At 52.3% G+C, this 21228-nt stretch overlaps 1 protein-coding gene across 2 annotated transcripts; it reads left to right on the top strand.

Annotated features, from left to right (window-relative positions):
* Positions 1-1982: 1982 nt before the first annotated feature.
* AP2S1 (adaptor related protein complex 2 subunit sigma 1) lies at positions 1983-14241 on the top strand. 2 transcript variants are annotated; one of them, XM_004479065.4, is made up of 5 exons: positions 1983-2253; positions 5716-5865; positions 9080-9193; positions 13561-13620; positions 13769-14241. In XM_004479065.4, exons 1-5 carry the CDS (start codon positions 1990-1992, stop codon positions 13868-13870), a joined length of 690 nt encoding a protein of 229 aa, XP_004479122.4. In that variant the 5' UTR covers positions 1983-1989; the 3' UTR covers positions 13871-14241. The 2 variants fall into 2 exon arrangements, with proteins under 2 accessions (XP_004479122.4, XP_058136459.1); XM_058280476.2 differs by lacking the exons at positions 1983-2253; positions 5716-5865 and adding an exon at positions 6745-8575.
* The last annotated feature ends 6987 nt before the right edge of the window (positions 14242-21228 follow it).

The following is a 21228-nucleotide window of genomic DNA, read 5'->3' as shown; positions in this document are numbered from 1 at the left end:
ACAGACTGTTGCATTGTACAGCTCCAGGGGGCGCCATTCCCTTAAATTAGGCTGAAATTCCACAGCAGTCCTAGAAGTGAAGGGAATGGTTTTTGAGTATCACAGATTAACAATTACAAATGAAAATATTTGTATTCTTATCTTTACTAAAAATAAATTTGTACAAATTAAAAAAAGAATATATTGGAGTTCATATACTTTTTGGTGAGTATGATTTCTTTCAAAGTAAAAGGTTGGAGAGATAAATAAAAATCAAATGGTATAATGTGGAAGTATCACTGTACCCCTTCCTTTGTTTCTCCAACGTGTCTTAGTGGTCATCCATGTCAATGAATGGAAATCTAGCTCATTCATCTTTTTTGTTAGATTTTATTTTATTATTTTAGGAGGTGCCAGAGGTTGAACCCAGGACCTCATACATGGGAAGCGGGCACTCAAACCACTGAGCTACACCTGCTCCCTAGCTCATTCATCTTAACTGGTGGCTACTACTTTGTTATGTGGCCTGCATTATGTATCAGTCGACTCTTTCCCTATTGATGACTACTTCATCTGCTTCCAATTTTTTTCCCCATGACAAGCATGCTGTAACAGGAATTTTCCCAGGGACCATCCTGAAGTGGAAGTGCCAGGACCGGTCCTTTCAGTCTAGGTCTGTGGTATCTAACCTTAGCCTCCAAACCACCCAGACATGAGATTTCTGAGGGCAGAGACAAAGTCTGATTGATCTTCCCCCCACATCTCTTCTCCTGCTTGGGGTCTCTGTCCCCTTCCCACACTATCTATTCATCCTTCATCCAAGTGTGACTTCTGGGGCAAAATAAATAAATGAATAAAGTGAATCTTAAAAAAAAATAAAAAGTAGTGCCTTTTAATTTTTTTTCTTGTGTGTGTGTTTTTTTTTAAATTTGACACCCTGGGTACCCTGCTTGCCTCACCTAGTCCCAACCCTCTTGGCAATAGACAAAAATGATCTCTGACCTCTTTTTGCACTTGCATTGAATATGTATGTGCTGGTCCTTCTGTTAATACCACACTTTCAATTTATATAGTTCTATACTATACTTTATTATTATTATTAGGGCAATCCTGCCCTTATTACCCATACTAATATTTTTATCAAGTGCTTACTATGTGCCACCCCTATTCTAGGTGATGGACATACTTGCAGGTAGGATCCCTGCTCTCAGCAAGCTCACCACCTCGCCTCATGGGAGATCTAGACAACGCAAACGCACACTTACAAAGCAGACAAATAAAATCATTAATAGTTGTAGCAAGATCTATAAAGAAAACCATCTAACAGCTAACTTAGAGATTACGGACGGAGGGGGTGGAGGGCATTTGTTTGTAGGGTCCTGGATGTAGGTCCAGGAGAGGCGGTATGCTGAGGCCAGCCATGGAAAGTATGGGGACAGCAAGTGCAAAGGCCCTGAGATGGGAAAGCACTAGGGTATCTGAATTGCTGAAAGAAGACAGGTGGATAGGAAGTGACTGAAAAGACCTGACATAACTTACCAGTGAACATTCATAACGTTAAAGGATATTTATTGAGCGTTTATTATGTGCTAAGTACTTTGGAATCTTGTCGAAGCTTTAAAACAACCCGACCAAAGTAGTTATTATGATAACCCTTTTGTTACAGATGAAGAATTGAGACTGAAGAGATGAAGTCACTGGACAAAAGTCACCCAGCTAGGAAGTACAAGGGCTGGATTTCCACACAGCCACTGTCCCTCTCTCACAAGGAAACCCTCGACATATTCAAAACAAGGCATTGGGTAAGCCCAGAAAAACATTTACCTTTCTAGAGTTCCAACGCAAGTCTCTCATTTAAACTACTATTCCCAGCATGCCCTTCTCTGGGGCCGGAGGGGGAGAAGGGGCTGCCATAACTACATTTCCCGGAATGCAATGCTTACCTTGATGACTGTCAAGCATGTCGGGAATTGTAGTCCTCTGAAGAGACGGTCAACCTCAATTCCCAGCATGCATTTGGGGTCCGAGAGCTTAGGTCGGAGAAAGACAGTAGCGCAGCATGCTGGGAAGAGGGCCAGGTCCTTTTCTCCAGCTGCCCCCCGGACGTACAAACCCATTCGTGGAACTACAACTCCCAGCGGGCCGTGCGCGGGGGCCGGCGGGTCCCCTTGCCGGAAGTCCGCTCTAACCCTGGACTCCCGACTGCAGCCAGAGCCAGAGCTGCCCAGTCGCCGCGGGACCTGGGCCTCTGGGGTCCGGACTGGGGTCGCCATGGTAACGGGGGCGCGCCCACGCGGGGCACGGGCGGAGGGGGGGGTCAGCGTGCAGATACCCGAGGCTCGATCCAGCGCCGACAATCCCCCCTGCGGCGGCACGGTGGTCTGGGCCGGGCCCCGGCTCGCTGGTCTGGGCTAATATAGGACCAAGAAGGGCGGGGCAGGGTCGTGATTCTGCACGCGGGGATGACCCCGCGTCCCGAAGCGAAGGGGCCTTGGAGACGGGAAGAGATGTCAAAGGAAGAGGGCAGTGCAGGTGGGAGATGATGAGGTGGTTGGGTTTTTGTGTTTTTTTTTAACTGGGGAGGCAAGTCGCGGGGAAGGGTCTCGGTGTTGGGAGACGAGTTTGGAGATGGGGAGGGGTCCGGGGCCTTGGAGCACGGCAGACATTGGAACCGGGGAGGGGGAGAGCCGGCCTTGCAGGCGGGGAAATGGTGTTGAAACTGGGGCGGGATACCGCTGATGGAGGGAGATAATTTCCAGGGGAAAGTACTGGGCACTGGAGGCCGGAGGTAGCACCTGCGCGGAATAGGGTTCTTTAAGTCAGGGAGCGGACACTGGTAAGAAAGGGGAGTACTCTGGCGCAGGTCTTTCCAAGAGGTGGGTTTTTGTGGGTAGGGAGGAGGCCAGCTCCTGGAATGAGCTCTGGATTTGTGCAGGGGGCTTTGGAAAAGGAGAAAAGGTTCTCTGGCCAGGGAGTCAGGAAAAGAGATGGAGGAACGACGCGGGGGTGGGGGGCGTGAGTCTCCCCAAGGAATAGCGTCCTTGGTGGCCTTTGGAACAGGGGAGAAGGTCTTCGAATCAGAGAGGGGAGGTCTCAATGAAAGGACCTGGTGAGGTCAGAAGGAGGAGATTGAACCCAACAGAGCGGAGGTCAAAAGCGAACATCTCCAAAAAGATGGAATGGTTGAGGGTTCAGAAGGGAGGCGACTTTCAGAGTAGATTCCCAGAGGTGGCGAGATTGTAACTGGGAGGGCAAACAGAGAAGAGGTATATGAGAGAATGTGGAGGTGACAGGAGATCCCCCTCAACTCTGTAGGCTTGCTTCTAGCTGCCCTTCCCAGATGCCCCAAATGTCACTGGCCCTCTCCCCAGGCTGTGGCTGCTTGATGTGCCGGACCCACCCCACCCCACAGACTCCTTCCTGCCCTGCCCAGGACCCCTTCCCTGCCAGGAAGTGGTTTTCCCTGGCTCAGCAGAAGGGGTTCTTGGAAGGAGGTGTAATATTCGGTTCCCTTCCAGTTTGGTTGGTTGGGGGAGGGGTGGAGCCCTGTGGAGAGTGAGATTTAGGAAAGAGAGGGGGCGCCAGTTAAAGGATGGAGGCCAGGGGGTCCAGAGCAAAGCCTTTGGCCTCCCAGCTCTGCTTTCAAGACGTCCTTTTTCTGCGCCTTGGATTCCTCACCCATAAAATAGGCACAAGCAGGACTGTCTCAAACAGAAAAGAACCCCTCGGCAGGCTTCCTCGCTGGGTGGGCTGGGGCCGTGGTTTTCTCAAAGTCAAATAATGTGTATCATCATACTAATAAGAGCTAATACTTATGTAACACTAAACACGTGCTGCACCCCTTACGTTTATTAACCAGTTCAGCAGTCCTGTAAGGGAGGTACTCTCTTTGTTTCCATTAGACAGAAAGGTCAAACCAAGGCCCTGAGACGTTAAGGGACTTGCCCGTGGACGCTCATTCTGCCTCTGTCATGTGAGCTCTTAGGCATTGGGGTCTAATGCCTCTCATTCATACTAACAGCTGTTTTTAGTGAGTACTTAGTATGGAATAGGCTGAGCACTAACTTGTTTCATTTTCACAGCAGCCTATGCGAGTTGACCTGGCATAGAGTCAGAGCAGGTTTTCTAGTCGTAACTGGTGAGGAGAATCATAGTTGAGACAGAGTGCTAGCTCTGAGCCCCCAAGCCAGCCGCTGTTGCGAATGCTTCTCACCTGGTGTCTATTCCTTATCACACCTTATAAGGATCTATTTTCCAGGTGAATAAACTAGGCACCAAGCAGTTAAGGCACTGAATGGAGAAGTGGCAGATGCTTTGGCAAACAGTCTGGCAGTTCCTCAAAAAAACCTAAACACAGAATTATCGTGTGACCTATCAATTCCACGTCTAGGTATCTGCCCAAAGAATTGAAAGCAGGTGTTTTTCAAACAAAAGTTTGTACACAAACTTACATAGCAGGATTATTCTCAATAGCCCCAAAGTTGGGAACAGCCCTTTGCCCATCAACAGATGAGTGGATAAACAAAATGGTGTACTTTGATCCCTGCTATGGAATGTTATTTAGCCATAAAAAGAATCAAGTGAGAAGTGGATGTGACCCAAGTGATTGAGCTCCTGCCTATCAGATGGGAGGCACCCTATCAGTAGGGTGCCTGGTCCCTGCTGGAGAAGAGGAGCAAGGCAACGAGCTGTTGTGACAGACAGGCACGGTGAACTGGCACAACAAAATGACATGATAAGGAGGCACAAAAGAGGAAAGACAATGAGAGACACAACAAAGCAGGGAGCTGAGGTAGCTCAAGTGACTGAGTGCCTCTCTCCCACATAGGAGGTCCCAGGTTCAGTGTCTGGTGCCTCCTAAAGAGAAGACACAGAGAGCAGACAGAGAGTATAAACGATGAAGGGGGGGAATAAATAAATGAAATAAATCTTAAAAAAAAAAAAGGAAGTTTTCATACATGCTACCATGTAGCTGAACCTTGAAAACGTTATTGTGAAGTGAAAGAAGCCAGACACAAAAGGTCATGTAGTGATTTTATTTATATGAAATGTCCATAACGGGCAGATCCATAAAGACAGAAAGCAGATTCGTGGTTGCCAGGGGCTGGGGGGGGTTGAAGTGGCAAGCTGGGGGACTTCTTTTTGGAGTCACACCAATGGTTCAGTATTAGAGGTTCTCTTCTTTTTGGAGTAACAAAAATGTTCTATAATTAGATAGGGGTCTTTTGTACAACTCTGAATATTCTAAAAACCATTGGATTGTATACACTTTAAATGGGTGAATTTTAGGGTATGTGAATTACATCTCAAATATATCTCGGGGAAAAAAATGGCAGAACCAGGATTCAAACCAAAGAACTCTGAAACATTTATTGAGTGCCTGCTATGTGCCAGACACTGATGAAAGTTTATAAGTATTTAACCTTCAGAACAACCTGACAAGGTATGTCTTCTTAGGAAACGTGTTCGGCTGAAAGGTGGGGCCCTTGACCAAGGTCCTACAGATAAGAGACATTGGCGGGGCCTGATTCTAGAGTCTTCCACTCAGTGGGAGAGAAATCGTTCCTTGGGTGATGGCGGACCCGGCATGGAGCATGAGGCCAGGCCAGGCTCTGGAAGGCCGCAGGGAGGCGGTCAGACCCTGTCTCCCCTGTACGGGCAGGGCCCTCCCTCCCAGCCTCCCTGTCCTCCTGCCACCCACCCGCCTCTGACTTCCTCCTCCTCTGCTGTCCCCAGATCCGCTTCATCCTCATCCAGAACCGGGCGGGCAAGACGCGCCTGGCCAAGTGGTACATGCAGTTTGATGACGACGAGAAACAGAAGTTGATCGAGGAGGTGCACGCCGTGGTCACAGTCCGAGATGCCAAGCACACCAACTTTGTGGAGGTGACCGCCCCCACCCCACGCCTGCCCTCTGACCCCTTCCTTCCCAGCCTCCAGCCACCCTCAGACCTCCTTTCTTCCTCCATTCACTCACGCACCCCCTTCTGACTTTTAGCTTCCTTCCTTCCTTTCTTTTCTTGTTACTTTTCGCTCTATTTGCCAGTATACAGATTATTATGAGAGGAGTTGATTGGGGATTCCTATACCTGCCACCCATAGCCATTCAATACCATTTTGCCATTTGCTCTACTTTTCTCGTTTTCTTGTTTGTTGTTGTTTCTTTTGCCAAAGAATTGTTTTTTCTCGTGCCTTTTCAACTGTTCCTATAGAAATTTTCAGACACAAGGGGAGCCAGAAGAGCATGACGAACCTCTGAGCGCCCCTCTCCCTTGCTGAGGGGTTTTGAATTAAGTTACAACCCTCCTGACGTTTCACCCCTGAATATTTCAGGATGTATCTGGGAAAGTGAAGGCATGTGCCTGCATGGCGCCAGTGCCTTGATCAGACCTGAAACCATTACTGAAAACCCCTTGATGATACTGCCATGCCATTCAATATTCTTAAGTTCCCCAGTCTTCCCAAACAAGGCTTTAAAGATGATTTGTTCAAATCCAGTTGAAGATCTTGCCTCATTTTTGGTTACTGTGTCTCCTTGGTATCCCTAAACTGACAAGTTTCTCTGCCTTTCATTTTCACATTGACCTGTTGAAGAGAGCAGGCAGATTGCCCTGCGGAATTCAGCAAATATTTATCAAGGGCCTCGCATGTGCCAGCTGCTGCGGATACAGTGGTGGACAAAATAGACAGGAGTCCCTGCCCTCGGGTTACTGACATTTTGTTGATGGGAGACAGACAGGTGGGGATAAATGGCGGGGGGGGGGCGGGGGGAAGCAGCCAGGGGCCTGGGGTTGCGGGGTGGAGGGCAGGTTAAATACTTTGGTCAGAGAAGGCCTCACTGAAAAGGTGGCATTGGAACCAAGACATGGAATTGAGAGTGAAAGGAGATGCTCTGTGAGGGAGCATTCCACACCAAGGGGACAGCAAATGCAAAGGCCCGAGGCAGGGACACACCTTGGGCATTCTAGGAATAGAGGAGGAGTAAGCCAGAGGAAGTCCAAGAGAAACCGGGGCAGACAGCACAGGGCCCCACGGGCTGGCTGAGGACTTTAGCTCTTCCTCTGCATGAGACAGGGAGCCAGGAGGCACCCGCCGTGGTCCCAGTGAGAGGTGCCGAGGACTGGAACCAGGGTGGGAGCAGCGGAGGTGAAGCCAAGAGAACGGAGCGGGAGCCAGGAATGACGTCTAGATTTGGGGCTCCAGCAGGCAGCAGGACGGGGCTGTCATGTCTTGAGACGGGGCAGACGTGACAGTGAAGGCCAGGAGTGTGGTGCTGGAAGCGCGAGGGCCAGTGTCCATTACACATCCCAGCAGAGACGTCCAGGAGGGCGCCATGTGTCTGGAGTTCAGGGAGGGCTGGCAGATGGCGAGGTTGTGGAAGTCTCTGCACGTGGCTAGCTAAAGCCGTGGGATGCTCCAGGGAGCGAGGATAGCCAGGAGAGCAGAGAAGAGGGCCGGGCTGGGCCCCCGTCTGGAAGCAGGACGTGAGGAGGGCGGGGAAAGCCCTCCTTGCTAGGTATCCTCGCAGCCAAGAGGAAGGAAGGAGGACAGCATCAGGAGGGTGGGACTGGCCACTGGATGCGGCCCTGAGAGTAGTCCAGTGGGGTGGGGGGGCGAAAGGCACGCAGGTCCTGGAGAGAACGAGGGGAGAGGACCTGGGTGCCCGAGCAGCGCCAGGTCCTCCGCCGAATGCTGGGAACCCCACGCCTTCGAGGGACCAGAGGGGTCAGTTAGGCCCGGGCAGACCAGGAGCAGCCTGGAGGGAGGAGCAGCCGGGGAGGCCGGCCAGGTGAGGGCGCCGGGGCGACCCTCAGCCCTGCGCTTCTTCCGGGATCCACGCCTGGTCCTTGCACTCTCTCTCATTCGTTCATTCATCCCCTCCCTCGCCACTCCTTGGTGCCTCCTCTGTGGCAGGCCTGGGGATGGGCAGTGCTGGGGACACGGCAGTGACCGAGACAGCCCCAGGCCTACCCTCCCAGGACGCACAGTGGGGGAGACCGACAGCCAGGGACGGCCCACAGTGGTCAGGGCAGGGGCAGAGGCTGGGGGCCTAGGGGCTGCTGACCTGGCCTGGGGCAGGGGGGGGACTTATCTGAGCGTCAGGGAAAGCTGAGGGTCTGGGGCCCATCCCAGAGAAGCCTGGGAAGGTAAACCAGAAGCGGTGGCTGCAGAGATGGAACCAGAGGGGCAAGAGGGAGCCCGGTGGCTCCAAGAAAAGAGGAGGGCTGACCGAGGGCAGAAAGCCAGTAGCACACCTCCAGGGCGAGTCCGCCGGGCTGCGGGGCCCCCAGTGGAACCCCCAGAGGAGCGGTCTTCAAACATGTGGATTATTTATCTGTATCAGTTTAAAAAAAAAAAAAGGTACATTACACACCCTGATACATGCTTTTTTTTTTTTCATGGATTGTGTGGAGGCATCACGGAAATGATCTTAGAAAACATAATAAAGGATGAACTGAAAGGAAAAGGACGCTCTGAGCGTTCATGTCCACTCTCGCAGTTGCCACCAGGTGGCGCCGCACGCCTCACAGAACTTGAGCAGAGGTTTTCAGCGTTTGGAGCAAGAGTCTGCGGCCCCATGCCGGCGAATTTACTGGTGGATTATGCTGTTTTTACATATTAGTTTAATGAGGAAAGAACCAGGGCTGTCTTGGTAAGGTGTGGACCCCTGGGGCCGGGCACGCAGTGGTTGCTCTGGAAGTGTTTATGGAATGACTGAGTTCCAGGCCAAGGAATTTGGCTACCCAGAGGTGACAGGAAGCCAGATGGATGCTGTTGGAACTGCCAGGCCCCCTTTCCACTCTGGCTTCGGCACAAGCTGCTCCCTCTGCCTGGAGGCCTCCTGCTCTGGGTCTCAACTCAGATGTTAACCTCTTCCAGGAAGCCCTCCCAGACCCCTGCAGGCTGGGTCAGATGCCCCCATGGCCTCCCACAGCCCCTGGGTTCCTGTCCCAGCATGGCCCACTCTAAGCCATCACTGTCTGGGGATGGGTCTGCCTCTCCCGCTGGCCTTGGAGACTCAGGCAGCCAGGGCCGCGGCTGTTTCGTTATGTCTGGGTCCCTGGTGCTATCTCTTGCTGACGGCTTTTCTGCCCCACAGTTCCGGAACTTCAAGATCATTTACCGGCGCTACGCTGGCCTCTACTTCTGCATCTGCGTGGACGTCAACGACAACAACCTCGCCTACCTGGAGGCCATCCACAACTTCGTGGAGGTGTGTGCGGGGAGGGGGGGGGGCGGGCTGGGTGGCTCTCCTGTGCGGGAGCCAGCCCGGTCCCCGCAGGCGCAAAGACCGCTCTACCCCGCCCCTCTGTGGGACCGTCTCTTTCTACTCACCTAGCGCTCTTTTATTTTTAATAACTTTTTAAAAAATATTTATTTATTCCTCTCCCCTTCCCCCGCATTGTCTGCTCTCTGTGTCCATTCGCTGTGTGTTCTTCTGCATCCGCTTGCATTATCCTGCAGCACTAGGAAACTGTGTCTCTTTTTTGTTGCATCATCTTGCTGCGTCAGCTCTCCATATGTGCGGTGCCACTCCTGGGTGGGCTGCGCTTTTTTCACGCGGGTGGCTCTCCTTTGCGGGGCGCACTCCTTGCGCGTGGTGGACCCCTATGCGGGGATGCCCCTGCGTGGCACGGCACTCCTTGTGTGCGGTAGCAGCACTGCACATGGGCCTGCTCACCACACAGGACAGGAGGCCCTGGGGATCAAACCCTGGACCCTCCATATGGTGGGTGGATGCTCTTATCAGTTGAGCCACGTCCACTTCCCTGAATAATTTTTTGTTTTGAAATAATCTTAGAGTTATGGGACAGTTGCAAAAATAATACCAACCCCATCCAGAGAATCCCAACCTACCCCCGTCCCCCAGATACCCAGAACCACCTATTTAAACATTTGCTTCCTTTGCCATATCATTCTAGCTAGTTTTCTCTCTCTCTCTTTTTTTAAAGCTTTATTTATTTATTTATTTATTTATTTATTTTGCCCCCTTCCCCTCCTCCTGCCCTGCTGTTTTTGCTGTCTGTATTGTCTCCTCTTCTCATTTTCTCTCCTCTAGGGTTCACTGGGATTTGATCCTATAGACCTCTGATGTGGAGATTGGTTCCCTGTCAATTGCGCCACCTCGGTTCCTGGTTTCTGCTGTGCTTCACCTCGACTTTCCCCTTTGTCTCTCTTTTGTTGCGTTATCATCTTGCTGTGTGACTCATTTGCGTGGGCACTGGCTCACCAGGCAGATACTCGCATGGTCACTGGCTCACCACGCAGGCATGCTTTCTCTCCTTCTTTTTCGCCAGGAGGCCCCAGGAATTGAACCCATGTTTTTCCATATGGTATGCGGAAGCTCTATCACTTGAACCACATCTGCCTCCCTAGCTTTCTCTTTTCTGAACATTTAGGAGCAGGTTGCACACATCATACTCCTTGAACATATAATACTTCCATGTACATTTCCTATGAACAAGGATATTCACCTTAAGTGCAGTTAACAAGTTCAAGAAAACATTGAGGTCTTGGGTTCGATCCCCAGTACCTCCCCCCACCCCCAAAAAAAAAGGTTGATGTCAAGTTTACAGTCTGTATTCCAGTTTTTTCTTAGGTCCAATAATGTCCTTTTGACCTTTTCTTCTCTGTTCTTAGAGCCTATCCAGGATTAGGTATTGCATTAAACTGTCATTATCTTTTTAGTTTCTCCTCCTTTTTTTAAATTGTAAGTCTTCCCATCCTAGCCCCTCCCAAGCACACCATTCAGTGGGATGAATCACATTCACAGTGTTGCAGTACCCCCACAACCATCCGTTTCTAGAACTTGCCCTTCACTCCAAACTGAAACCCTCTATTCATTTCCCATTAACTCTCTATTGCCCCCACCCCTGGTCACCTGTACTCTACTTTCTGTCTCTGAGTTTGACTATTCTTTGATATTTTCTTTGTGGTTACTATAGGGCTTAATTTTAACATCCTAAATCTATAACAATTTCATTTGCTTTGGTACCAGCCTAACAACTTCAATAGCATATGCAAACTATGTTCCTTTACCCCTCCATCCACCCACTTTTGGGTAGTTCTTGTCATTAATTACACACTTGTACATTATGAATCCAACACTATTGATTTTTCATTACATTTTATGCATTTGCCTTTTAGATCCTGTAGGAAGTAAAAAGTGGAGTTACAAATCATAAATACAATAGTACTGGTATTTGTATTTACCCACATCTTTGTCTTTACTGCAGATCTTTCTTTTTTCTTGTGGCTTCAGTCAGTTGTCTAGCGTTCTTTGCTTTCAATCTGCAGAACTCCCTTTAGTATTTCTTGTAGGGCCAGTCTAGTGGTGATGAATTCCCTCAGCTTTTGTTTATCTGGGAATATCTTAATCCCTCTTCATCTTTGAAAGAGTTTTTCTGGGTACAGAATTCTCATTTGGCAATTTTTTGCTTTCAGTACTTTAAATATGTCTTCCCACTGCCTTCTTGCCTCTGTGGTTTCTGATACGACATCAGCACGTAATCTTATCAAGGCCCCCTCGTATGTGACATGTTGCTTCTCTTCTGTGGCTTTCAGAATTCTCTTTATCTTTGGCATTCCACAGTTTGATGATAACATACTGTCCTGTGGGTATATTTGGGTTTATCCTCTTCAAAGTTCATTGAGCATTTTGGATGTGTATATTCATATCTTTGGTTAAATTGGGGAAGTTCTCAGCCATTATTTCTTCGGCTATTCTCTCCAGTCCTTCTTCTGACTCTTCTCCTTCTGCGACTCCCACATGTGCATTGTTATGCTTGATGGGGTCCCACATGGTCCCTAGGCTCTGTTCTTGAGAACGGATGATTTCAATTGTCTTCTCTTCAAGTTCACTGATTCTTTTTTTTCTGCCAGCTCCAATCTGCTGTTGACCCCCTCTGAGGAATGTTTAATTTCTCTCACTGTGATCTTCAGCTCTGTTTGTTTCCTTTTCATAATTTCCATCTCTCTTTGGATATTCTGTTTTTGTCCATCTTTCATTTAACTAACCTCCCTTAGTTCTTGGTCCGTGTTTCCCTTTAGCTCTTTGAGCATATTTAGGACTAGTTTTTGAAGTCTGTCTGGGATGCCCCGGGCCTGGTCATCCCCTTTGATGGTTTCTAAGGCTTTAATCTTCTCCTTTGCCCGGGCCATGACTTCCTGTTTCTTTGTATGTTTTGTAATCTCCTGTTGAAACTTGGGCATTTTATATTTTAATGTATTATTAGTGGAATTTAGGCTCCCAGGCCTGTGTTCCTTAAACTTGAATCCAGCCAGTGTTACGACAGAGCTTTCCCTGACTGCCAGAAACTAACAAAAAATTAAAAAAAAAAAAAAAAAAAAAAAGAGGAGGAGGGAAGGAAAGACCCTTCCCAGGCTTTGCAGATCCACCTGAGGAGAGTGCTCTCTTTCCGGGGCTTGTCCTTACAGAGGGCGGGCCTCCCAGCTCCTCTGCCCATGCTCCCTGTCGTGGGCACCTGGCCCGAGGGATGCCCCCAGTGTCGGGTTCTGAATGCCCCCTCTTCCCTAGAAAGCGGTTTCCTCATAGTGCCAGCGTCCCCCAGGCAGCCCCGCTACGGCTCCCCCACAGCCCTCGTTCTGTAGGAGAGCTCGGGGTGCCTTCTACGCCCAGGGCAAGCTCTGGAATGGCGAGCCCCGCAGGCCAGCACCAGGCAGAGCGGGCCAGCCGACGTGTGCACCAGGGCTACTCTGTCCCCTCGAGAACCAGGAGCCGGGCTCTGCCCTGGGGGCACAGGCTGGCTGCCCACGGAGCTGGCGGGAATGGGCAGGCCAGCTGGGCGCCCCGAGAGCCTACTGCTCTCAAGTGGCCTATTCCCTGACTTGGCGCTTGCCCAGTTGCTGCAGTCCCCGGACTGTTTTCTGGAGCTTTTGAAAAGGTGTCTCTGCCAGCTCCAGCCCGTGGTTCTACGCTTCCGCGAGACACAGCGCCCTGTAGCGCCTCCCTCGCCCATCTTGATCGGGGCTGGGGGACCTCACCGTTGCTTTTGTCCCTGGCTTCTTGTTTGGTTGGCTGGTTTTGAGAGCTTAGTGGGAACTTTACTGTTCTATCTCTTGGGGGCAAAGGAAAGGGAGGGATTTGAAAGTCGGCCTTTGAATGAGTCTATTTCTAATTTCCTGGGCTTTTCTGCTTAGGATCACTTAGAAACTTCTTCACCGTTGTTAGTCTCATCTTTGTGCATTTCCACTCTCAAATGACCAGGCTCCACTGACCTGGCATTTTAATATCTGCTCCAGGCAACTCTTGTCTTTCTGCCACTGTCTGTGTCCGTCTCTCTGTCCCCACCCATCTCTTTCCGTCTCTCCCATTAGTCTCTTTCTCTGCCTGCCTGTTCATCTTTCTCCACCTTCCTTGTCCACCTGTCCTTTTTGCATCTTTTTCTGTCATCCGATGCTTTGTTCCTGGTTCTCTCCATCCATCCCTCCTTCTCCTTCCCTGCTCCAAGCAGTCTGACTCTCTTGCATTTGCCCTCGATCTCCGACTTTTTGCCATCTCTTTCTGGTGATCTTATCCCCCTGTGCCCATCTCTGACCATCTCTGTCTTCCTCTCCCAGGTCTTAAATGAATATTTCCACAATGTCTGTGAGCTGGACTTGGTGTTCAACTTCTATAAGGTAGGCCCTGGCTGCCCAAGGGAGTGGGGGAAGGAATGGGGGCGGCCGCGGCCCCTCTGCCTCCCCAGTGCCCTTGCTGGCCCCCGCTCCTGAGCAGTGTCCCCGCGTCCTCTCCGCTCCCACCGCCCCCCCACTCCCCTCCCCTCAGGTCTACACAGTCGTGGACGAGATGTTCCTGGCGGGCGAGATCCGTGAGACCAGCCAGACGAAGGTGCTGAAACAGCTGCTGATGCTGCAGTCGCTGGAGTGAGGGCCCGCGAGCCGCCCCCGCCCCGGCCCATTCCCGGCCTCGCCCGCTCGCTTGCCCCGCCCGGGCCTGGGGCCCACCCCCAGCAGCCCCCCCTCAGCTGCCCAGGAGGAAGGGACCAGCCAAGTCTGGGACACAAGGGCGAAGGCTGCCTCCCACTCCCCGCTGGCCCCAGCTTGGGGGCCGAGGTGTGTGCCGGGTCGCCGTCCTGTTGTCGTGTGGTGCTGTGAGCGTGTGTGTGCAGCCCCAAAAAACCCGCAGTCCCCGCCTGCCCGAGCCGTCTCTGAGCCCTTCCCTGGGAAGCGCAGACCCTCAGGAGGCCACACCTCGCTCTCCTGCCTCCCTTTTGCCCTAATAAAGACCCTTTGATGGCATCAGGCGCACCTGGGCTGTCAGGAGACCATCGCCGCTCAAACATCCTTCCCTTCGTCCCGCTGCCAGGGGCCCTTTAGCATGCCAGGAAGCAGCGTCACAGGCTCGGGACGACACGCACACCTTTGGGGGGCCATTATGCTGTCTACCACAAACAGCTCTCAGCTACCTGCCGTCAGTCAGTCAGTCAGCACACAGCCCTCACCACGCTGAGCTCCGAGACAGAAAGTTGCAGAACTTGTATTGATCCATTTATTCAACAAATGTTCCTCGAGCGCCTACTATGGCCACTCACTGTTGTAGTGCCGCAGGGCAGGGGCGGTTACCACAGTGAGCAGCACGATCCCTCCCTCAAGAAGCACCTGTTCTCCAGAGGATGGTGAGGCAAGGCATAAATGAATGTGTCCACATACAGAATGTCAGGAAGGGAAGAGTGTGGTGGAGGAAAAGAAAGCAGAGCGGGCGGGAAAGGAGAGCCGGCAGGCAGGACTGCTATTCTAGGCGGATCCTAAGGAAGGCCTTCTCTAAAGGAGTAGCATTTGAGCCGAGACCTGAAGGAGTGAGGGAGCCATGAGGAGTTTTAGAGGAAGCATTTTCCAAGCAGAGGGAATAGCAAGTGCAAAGGCCCTGAGGCTGGAACCTGCAAGAAGGCCAGTGTGGCTGGATCAGCGTGAGAGAGGTAGAGATGAGCTCAGAGGACAGTGGGAGATTGGGGTGGGGGCTGGGGCAGCTCACAGGGCCTGACTGGTGGTGGTGAGGACTTCCAACTTACTCTGTGCAAGATGGGAGCTGTGGGGAGGATTTTTTCTTTTGGGGGGCATAACAGCCTTATTGAGCTACAACTCCCATACTGTACAATTTACCCATTTAAAGTGTACAACTGTGTTTCTTTAGCATATTCACAGAGCTGTGCATCCTTTACCACAATTTTATCTGTGTTTCTTTTTGTTGCATCATCTTGTGTCAGCTCTCCGTGTGGGCGGCGCCATTCCTGGGCAGGCTGCGCTTTCTTTCGTGCTGGGCGGCTCTCCTTACGGGGCGCACTCCTTGCGCGTGGGGCTCCCCTAAACGGGGGACACCCCTGCATGGCAGGGCACTCCTTGCGCGCATCAGCACTGCGCATGGGCCAGCTCCACACGGGTCAAGGAGGCCCGGGGTTTGTACTGCGGACCTCCCATGTGATAGGTGGACACCCTAACCATTAGGCCAATTCCCTACCACAATTTTCAAATACTTTTACCACCCAAGTAGGAACCCGAACTCATTAGTCTCACCCCCCAAAACTCTCCCTTGCTACCTCCCCCAGCCCCTGGCAACCACTGATCTACTTTCTATCTCTAGAGATTTGCTGCTTCTGGACATTTCACACAGATGCAGTCGATTGTTCCGGGCAGTGGGGAGGTTTTGAGCCAAGGAGGGACCTGATCTGATAAAGGCAGGCAAGGGCGGGAGCAGAAAGGCCTGCGAGGAGGCAGCTGGGACCATCCAGGCTGGCGTGGGCCAGGGTGGGATGAGACGATGGAAGCAGAGGGACATGATGGATTCTGGACAGCTTTCGAAGGTGGAATCAGGATTTGCTGATGATTAGATGTAAGGTTTAAGAGAAGTCAAGGTTCCTAATTTTACAGTCTCCTTTTACTAAAGTGAGATGATTTGGGGGAAGAAAACTGGGCTTTTGGTTTTCGAGTGGGTCAAGTTTGAGTTTTTGCACTGCCAAGAAGTGATGATAAGGGAAGCAGATTTGGCTCAACTGATAGAGCGTCCGCCTACCACATGGGAGGTCCAGGGTTCAAACCCAGGGCCTCCTGACCCTTGTGGTGAGCTGGCCCACGTGCAGTGCTGATGTGCGCGAGGACTGCCATGCCACTAGGGGTGTCCCCCATGTAGGGGAGCCCCACATGCAAGGAGTGCACCCCGTAAGGAGAGCCACCCTGCGCAGAGAAAGCACAGCCTGCCCAGGAATGGCACCACACACACGGAGAGCTGACACAACAAGATGACCCAATGAAAAGAGACACAGATTCCCCGTGCTACTGACAAGAATGCAAGCGGACACAGAAGAACACACAGCGAATGGACACAGAGCAGACAACGGGGGGGTGGGGGGTGGGGGAGAAATAAATCTTTTTAAAAAAAGAAGGGATGATAAGACCACGGATAAGTGGGGCTGGAGCTCCAGGGGAAGAGAGGCCTGGGGCTGGAGATGGAAATTCAGAAGTCCCCTCAACACTGCTGGCACTTGCCGCCCTGAGACAGGCTGAGCTCCCACCCTAGGAGCCGGCATGGGCAGACAGGAGAGACCTGACCACTGAGGGCTTTCCAGCGATTTAGGGAAAAGAGCCAGAAAATGAAATCGAGAAGGAACAGCCGACTGGCTAGGAGGAAAACCAGCCGGGGAGCATCCTTGGAATCCAGTCAAGATCCTTTTCAGGAGAGGCTCTTCATGGGTCAAATGCTATGGAAACCATTACACGCCTGTTAGAAGAGCCAAAATTAGCAATGCCAGGCGCCAGGCTGCGAAGCACCCAGAACCCCCATGCGCTGCTGGTGGGAACGCAGAATGCTCCAGCCACCCCGGACAACGGTTTGGCCATTTCATATAGAGTCAAAGGGAGCCGATGTAGCTCAGTGATTGAGTGCCTGCTTCCCACACAGATCCTGGGGTCACTCCCCCGTACCTCAAAAAAAAAAAAAGACACACTCTTAAGCACAGGACCCAGCAATCCCCTTGGTATTTACCCCAGAGAAAAGTAAAACCTGTGCGAACCCCGCAGAAGGGAACAGCTCTGTCCACCCCAAAACTTGTACCTGAACGTTCCTGACCACTACTCCCAATAGCCAAAAGCTGGGAGCCCCCGTCCATCAGTGGATGTGTGGGTGAGCAGGGCGCGGTCTGGCACACACAGGCCCGTTATTCAGCCACAGCACGAGTGACATGCTGAAACACGCCACCACCGGGGAGACTTCTGGAAGCCCGGCGGGTCCACAAACCAGACACAAAACACCACCGTATGAATCCACCGACGCAAAACGTTCAGAAGAGGCCAAGCCAGAGCCAGGAAGCACACTTGGGCTTGCCGGGGCTGGGGGGTGGGGAACCGGGGCTGGGGGGTGGGGGAACCGGGGCTGGGGCGTGGGGGAACCGGGGCTGGGGCGTGGGGGAACCGGGGCTGGGGCGTGGGGGAACCGGGGCTGGGGCGTGGGGGAACCGGGGCTGGGGCGTGGGGGAACCGGGGCTGGGGCGTGGGGAACCGGGGCTGGGGCGTGGGGAACCGGGGCTGGGGCGTGGGGAACGGGGGTGGGGCGTGGGGAACCGGGGCTGGGGGGTGGGGGAACCGGGGCTGGGGCGTGGGGAACCGGGGCTAGCTGCCCGCCGGGGTGAGGTTCCTTCTGAGCGGGAGAGGAGGTTGGGGAGTGCACGGTGGTGGCGCAGGCGCACTGTCGTCACACACGAAAAAGCCGGGGCTCGGGGACTGAGAAGGGTGGGTCTCCTGGTGAGTGAATTACGTCTCGTTTTTTAAGGAGAGAGAGAGAGAAGGCCCGAGCAGCGGCCTCCGGGTCGGCAGGGCGGGCGCAGGAGGGTGAAACCCGAGCGGCTTCCGGGGCGCGCGGCGCGGGGATCGGCGCGCCCCGGGGCGGGGAGGGGGGGCGCACTTTTGCCCCGAAAGCGAGAAAAGGCAGGAGCTGCTGGGGAGTGGGGTGGGGGCGCCCTGGAGTTCATGCTGATGGAAGGATCTCCCTGGCGGGACGGCGGGGGCGTGGGGGGCCCCCTGGGGAGGGCGGGGCCGCGCGCTCCTGGAGCAGCGGGGGAGGCGGGCGGGGGCGTGCGCGGGGCACCCAGGGCCGCTCCTTCTCCCGCCGAGGCGGCGGGCGGGTCTGCGCGGCGGGGCGGGTTCTCCGCGCCCCGCGGGTCGCTGCCCTGCGGAAACGCGGCCCGGGGAGATCCAGAGAGATTGGAAATAACAACTTTAAAATAAAAAGAAAGAAAGAAAGCCAAGTCTTTGGATGTCTGTTGTTGGGGAGCTTACCCATAGGACGACGCTTGCGCCCGTCGCCCAGGAGGAGCCTCCAAGGTCGCCCCTTGGCGCGGCCTATCTCCCCCCCCCCCCCCCCGCAGGGAAGATGAGGGTCCTCCATGCAGAAAGCAGTCTTCTCGTGTTTTAATGTTTGATATATATTTTTTTTTAATTAACTTTCTGAAGGCCAGTCAGGATATGATCGGCTTCGGCGGAATGTCTGCACACGCAGGTGTGGGGATGGGCCCACAGATCAAGCCGGACCCGGGAGAACGGGAGAGGAGGAAACCGAAGCAACCAGACAGGGAAGCTCCTGGAGTTGCTGCCCGAGGGGCCCGCGGGGCTCTAAACTGTCATATGCATAATCCCCCTCAATCTTCCTAAAGACGCTGTGAAGTAGCTTTTGGCTCTTATCCTCCCCTTTGCAGAGGAGACAATTCTAGGTCAGAGAGGGAAGTTCCCACGCCAAGGGCACACAGTGAGAAGGTAGGATTTGAACCCAGATTTCCAGGACCCTAAACCAGGGTGTTTCCGGTCACTTTAGTTTAGGGTTGTGTTGCGTTGTTTTCTCTGAGGCACGGGGCTAGAGACTGAACCTGGGACCTCATAATGGGAGGCTGGCGCTCAACCCCTGAGCCGCATCAGCTCCTCCGTTCACTTTAAGAAGGATAGAAGTTTAAAGGCAATCTCCCTCCAAAAGGGAGGAAAGGAAGCAGGAAATAATTGGAGAGAGAGTGGGATTTATCTTATGGTTCATGTACTTCTAATCAATATCCGATTCCCCCCAAAAATCTTCCCAAGTGAACAAGCTGACGATCGAATTGATATGGAAAGGCAAGGCCGGAGAGAAGGCAAGATGGGAATGAGAAGGCTGGCCCGGGCAGAAATCAAGCTTATTGTTCAGATTAGGAAAGTATTTGTATAAGATTAGACAAGAGCATCAGAAAAGAACGAGAACCTAGAAACAGAAGCTCACCTAGAGAGAGACCTGCTGTCCAGAGGCAGACAGTGGGCAGAGGGCTGCAGGTGGTGCACCCTCAGCTCCCGGGGGATTGTTTTGTTTCCCGGCTGCTAAAACTAATACCACACCAAGGGTTGGCTGACCTTCCGGGCTCAGGGTGTCAGAGGCCAGAAGACTTGCTCACTCCCAGGCGCCTTGGCTTCTCCGTCCCAAGGCAACGCACTGGCGCTGCGCGTCTCCTTTCTCTTCCGTTTTCCGTTGACTTCCAGCTTCTTTTCCGTGTCCAGTTTCCTTTGCTCATAAGGACTTCAGCCCCCTTAGATTAAGGCTCACCTCATTCAGTTTGGGCAACCTTAACTAATACCACCGTCAAAGGGCCTCTTTACACATGGGTTCACACCCACAGGCCAGGGGCTGGGACCTGAACCTGAACTTGTCATTTGTGGCGTTAAGTAAATGAAATGGCCACAGGCCTTACCAAGCGCCGCTCCATCCCCTCCACCGTGTAAAATGGAAACGCAACGTCAGCCACTGAGAACGTTCCCCCGCTCGCTTCCACGTGAGCCTCCCCTTTCCACTCCCAGTATGGAGCACCCCCTTCTCCTGTCTGAAGGCGAGACTCCCCGATTCGGGAATGGCTCAATAAAGCCGTGAGATCCGAAATTGCAGGAAAAGTGTTTCTTTTACGATGCGAGACTTAATTCAGTCCCCAACAGAGATGGAAGCCCTAATGGTGCAAACCAAAATGTTTAGAAGAAAGTAAGAGACTTCATGACCTTGGGGTAAAGGATTGTTTTGTTAAAAGTGATTATAATTAGTTCTGTTTTGAAAGCAGTACATTCTTGTGTCTCAACACTTCCAACAGGGACAAAAGTGGACAGAGCGAGAAGAGAGTGTACCCCTCAGCCCCTCTCTCCCAACCACCTAGTTGCCCTCCTTGCAGTCAAATGGTCTAATACCCCAACTATCCTTCCAGAGATACTCCACTCCCTGAGAAGCAGTGTGAACCCACACACAATTGCCCCTCTCCTTTTTAAGATGGTAGCATATTGGGTACACAGTTTCTTCATGTTACTTTTTCTCACTTAATGTATTTTGGAGATGATTCCAAAGGAGCACACATAGAATGCCCTTATTCCTTTATATGGCTATACTGTAAAGAAAGATTTCTTTTTTTTTTTAAGATTTCTTTCTCTTCCCTCTCTCCCCCCCCACCCCCCCAGTTGTCTGCTCTCTGTGTCCATTCACTGTGGTGTGTTCTGTGACCGCTTCTATCCTTACCAGCAGCACCGGGAATCTGTGGGTTTTTCTGTTGCGTCATCTTGTTGTGTCAGCTCTCCGTGTGGGTGGCACCATTCCTGGGCAGGCTGCACTTTCTTTCGCGCTGGGTGGCTCTCCTTACGGGGCGCATTCGTTGCGCGTGGGGCTCCCCTATGCAGGGACACCCCTGCGTGGCACGGCACTCCTTGCGCGCATCAGCACTGCGCGTGGGCCAGCTCCACACGGGTCAAGGAGGCCCGGGGTGTGAACCGCGGACCTCCCATGTGGTAGATGGAAGCCCTATCCATTGGGCTAAGCCCACTTCCCAAGAAAGATTTCTTAAGATGCGAAAAGCACTGACCATCAAAGAAAAAATTGATCAGTGCTACTGCACTGAAAGTAAAACCTAACAAAAAATAAAAACAAAAAGAAGTAAACCCTCTGGGCATCAAAAGACACCACAGGGGAGCGGGTGTAACTCTGTAGTTGAGCACCTGCCTCCCATGTATGAGGTCCCAGGTTCAATCCCCACGACCTCCTGAAAAAAAAAGGAAAAAAGAAAAAAAGACACCGCAGACAAAATGAAAAGACAAGTCAAAATTTGGGAGAAGATTTCTGCAACACCTATAATTGACAGAAGGACTTATAGCCACAATATATAAAGAAGCCCTACAAATCAATAAGAAAATACAAAAAAAACATTTAGGGAAATGGGGGAAAGAGGCGGGGAAGGGATGCAGGACATGGCTATC

The sequence above is a fragment of the Dasypus novemcinctus genome, chromosome 18 (genome assembly GCF_030445035.2).
Source record: "Dasypus novemcinctus isolate mDasNov1 chromosome 18, mDasNov1.1.hap2, whole genome shotgun sequence".
Classification (NCBI taxonomy): domain Eukaryota; kingdom Metazoa; phylum Chordata; class Mammalia; order Cingulata; family Dasypodidae; genus Dasypus; species Dasypus novemcinctus.
Note: the sequence above shows the minus strand (reverse complement) of the source record. Positions and strands in the feature narration are given on the sequence as shown.

Coding starts and splice junctions, on each gene's coding strand:
- AP2S1 (XM_058280476.2), top strand. CDS start 8,153: ATGGAACCAGAGGGGCAAGAGGGAGCCCGGTGGCTCCAAGAAAAGAGG. Junction 8,576..9,079: donor CCATGCCGGCGAATTTACTG/GTGGATTATGCT, acceptor TCTGCCCCACAG/TTCCGGAACTTCAAGATCAT. Junction 13,621..13,768: donor TGGTGTTCAACTTCTATAAG/GTAGGCCCTGGC, acceptor CCCTCCCCTCAG/GTCTACACAGTCGTGGACGA.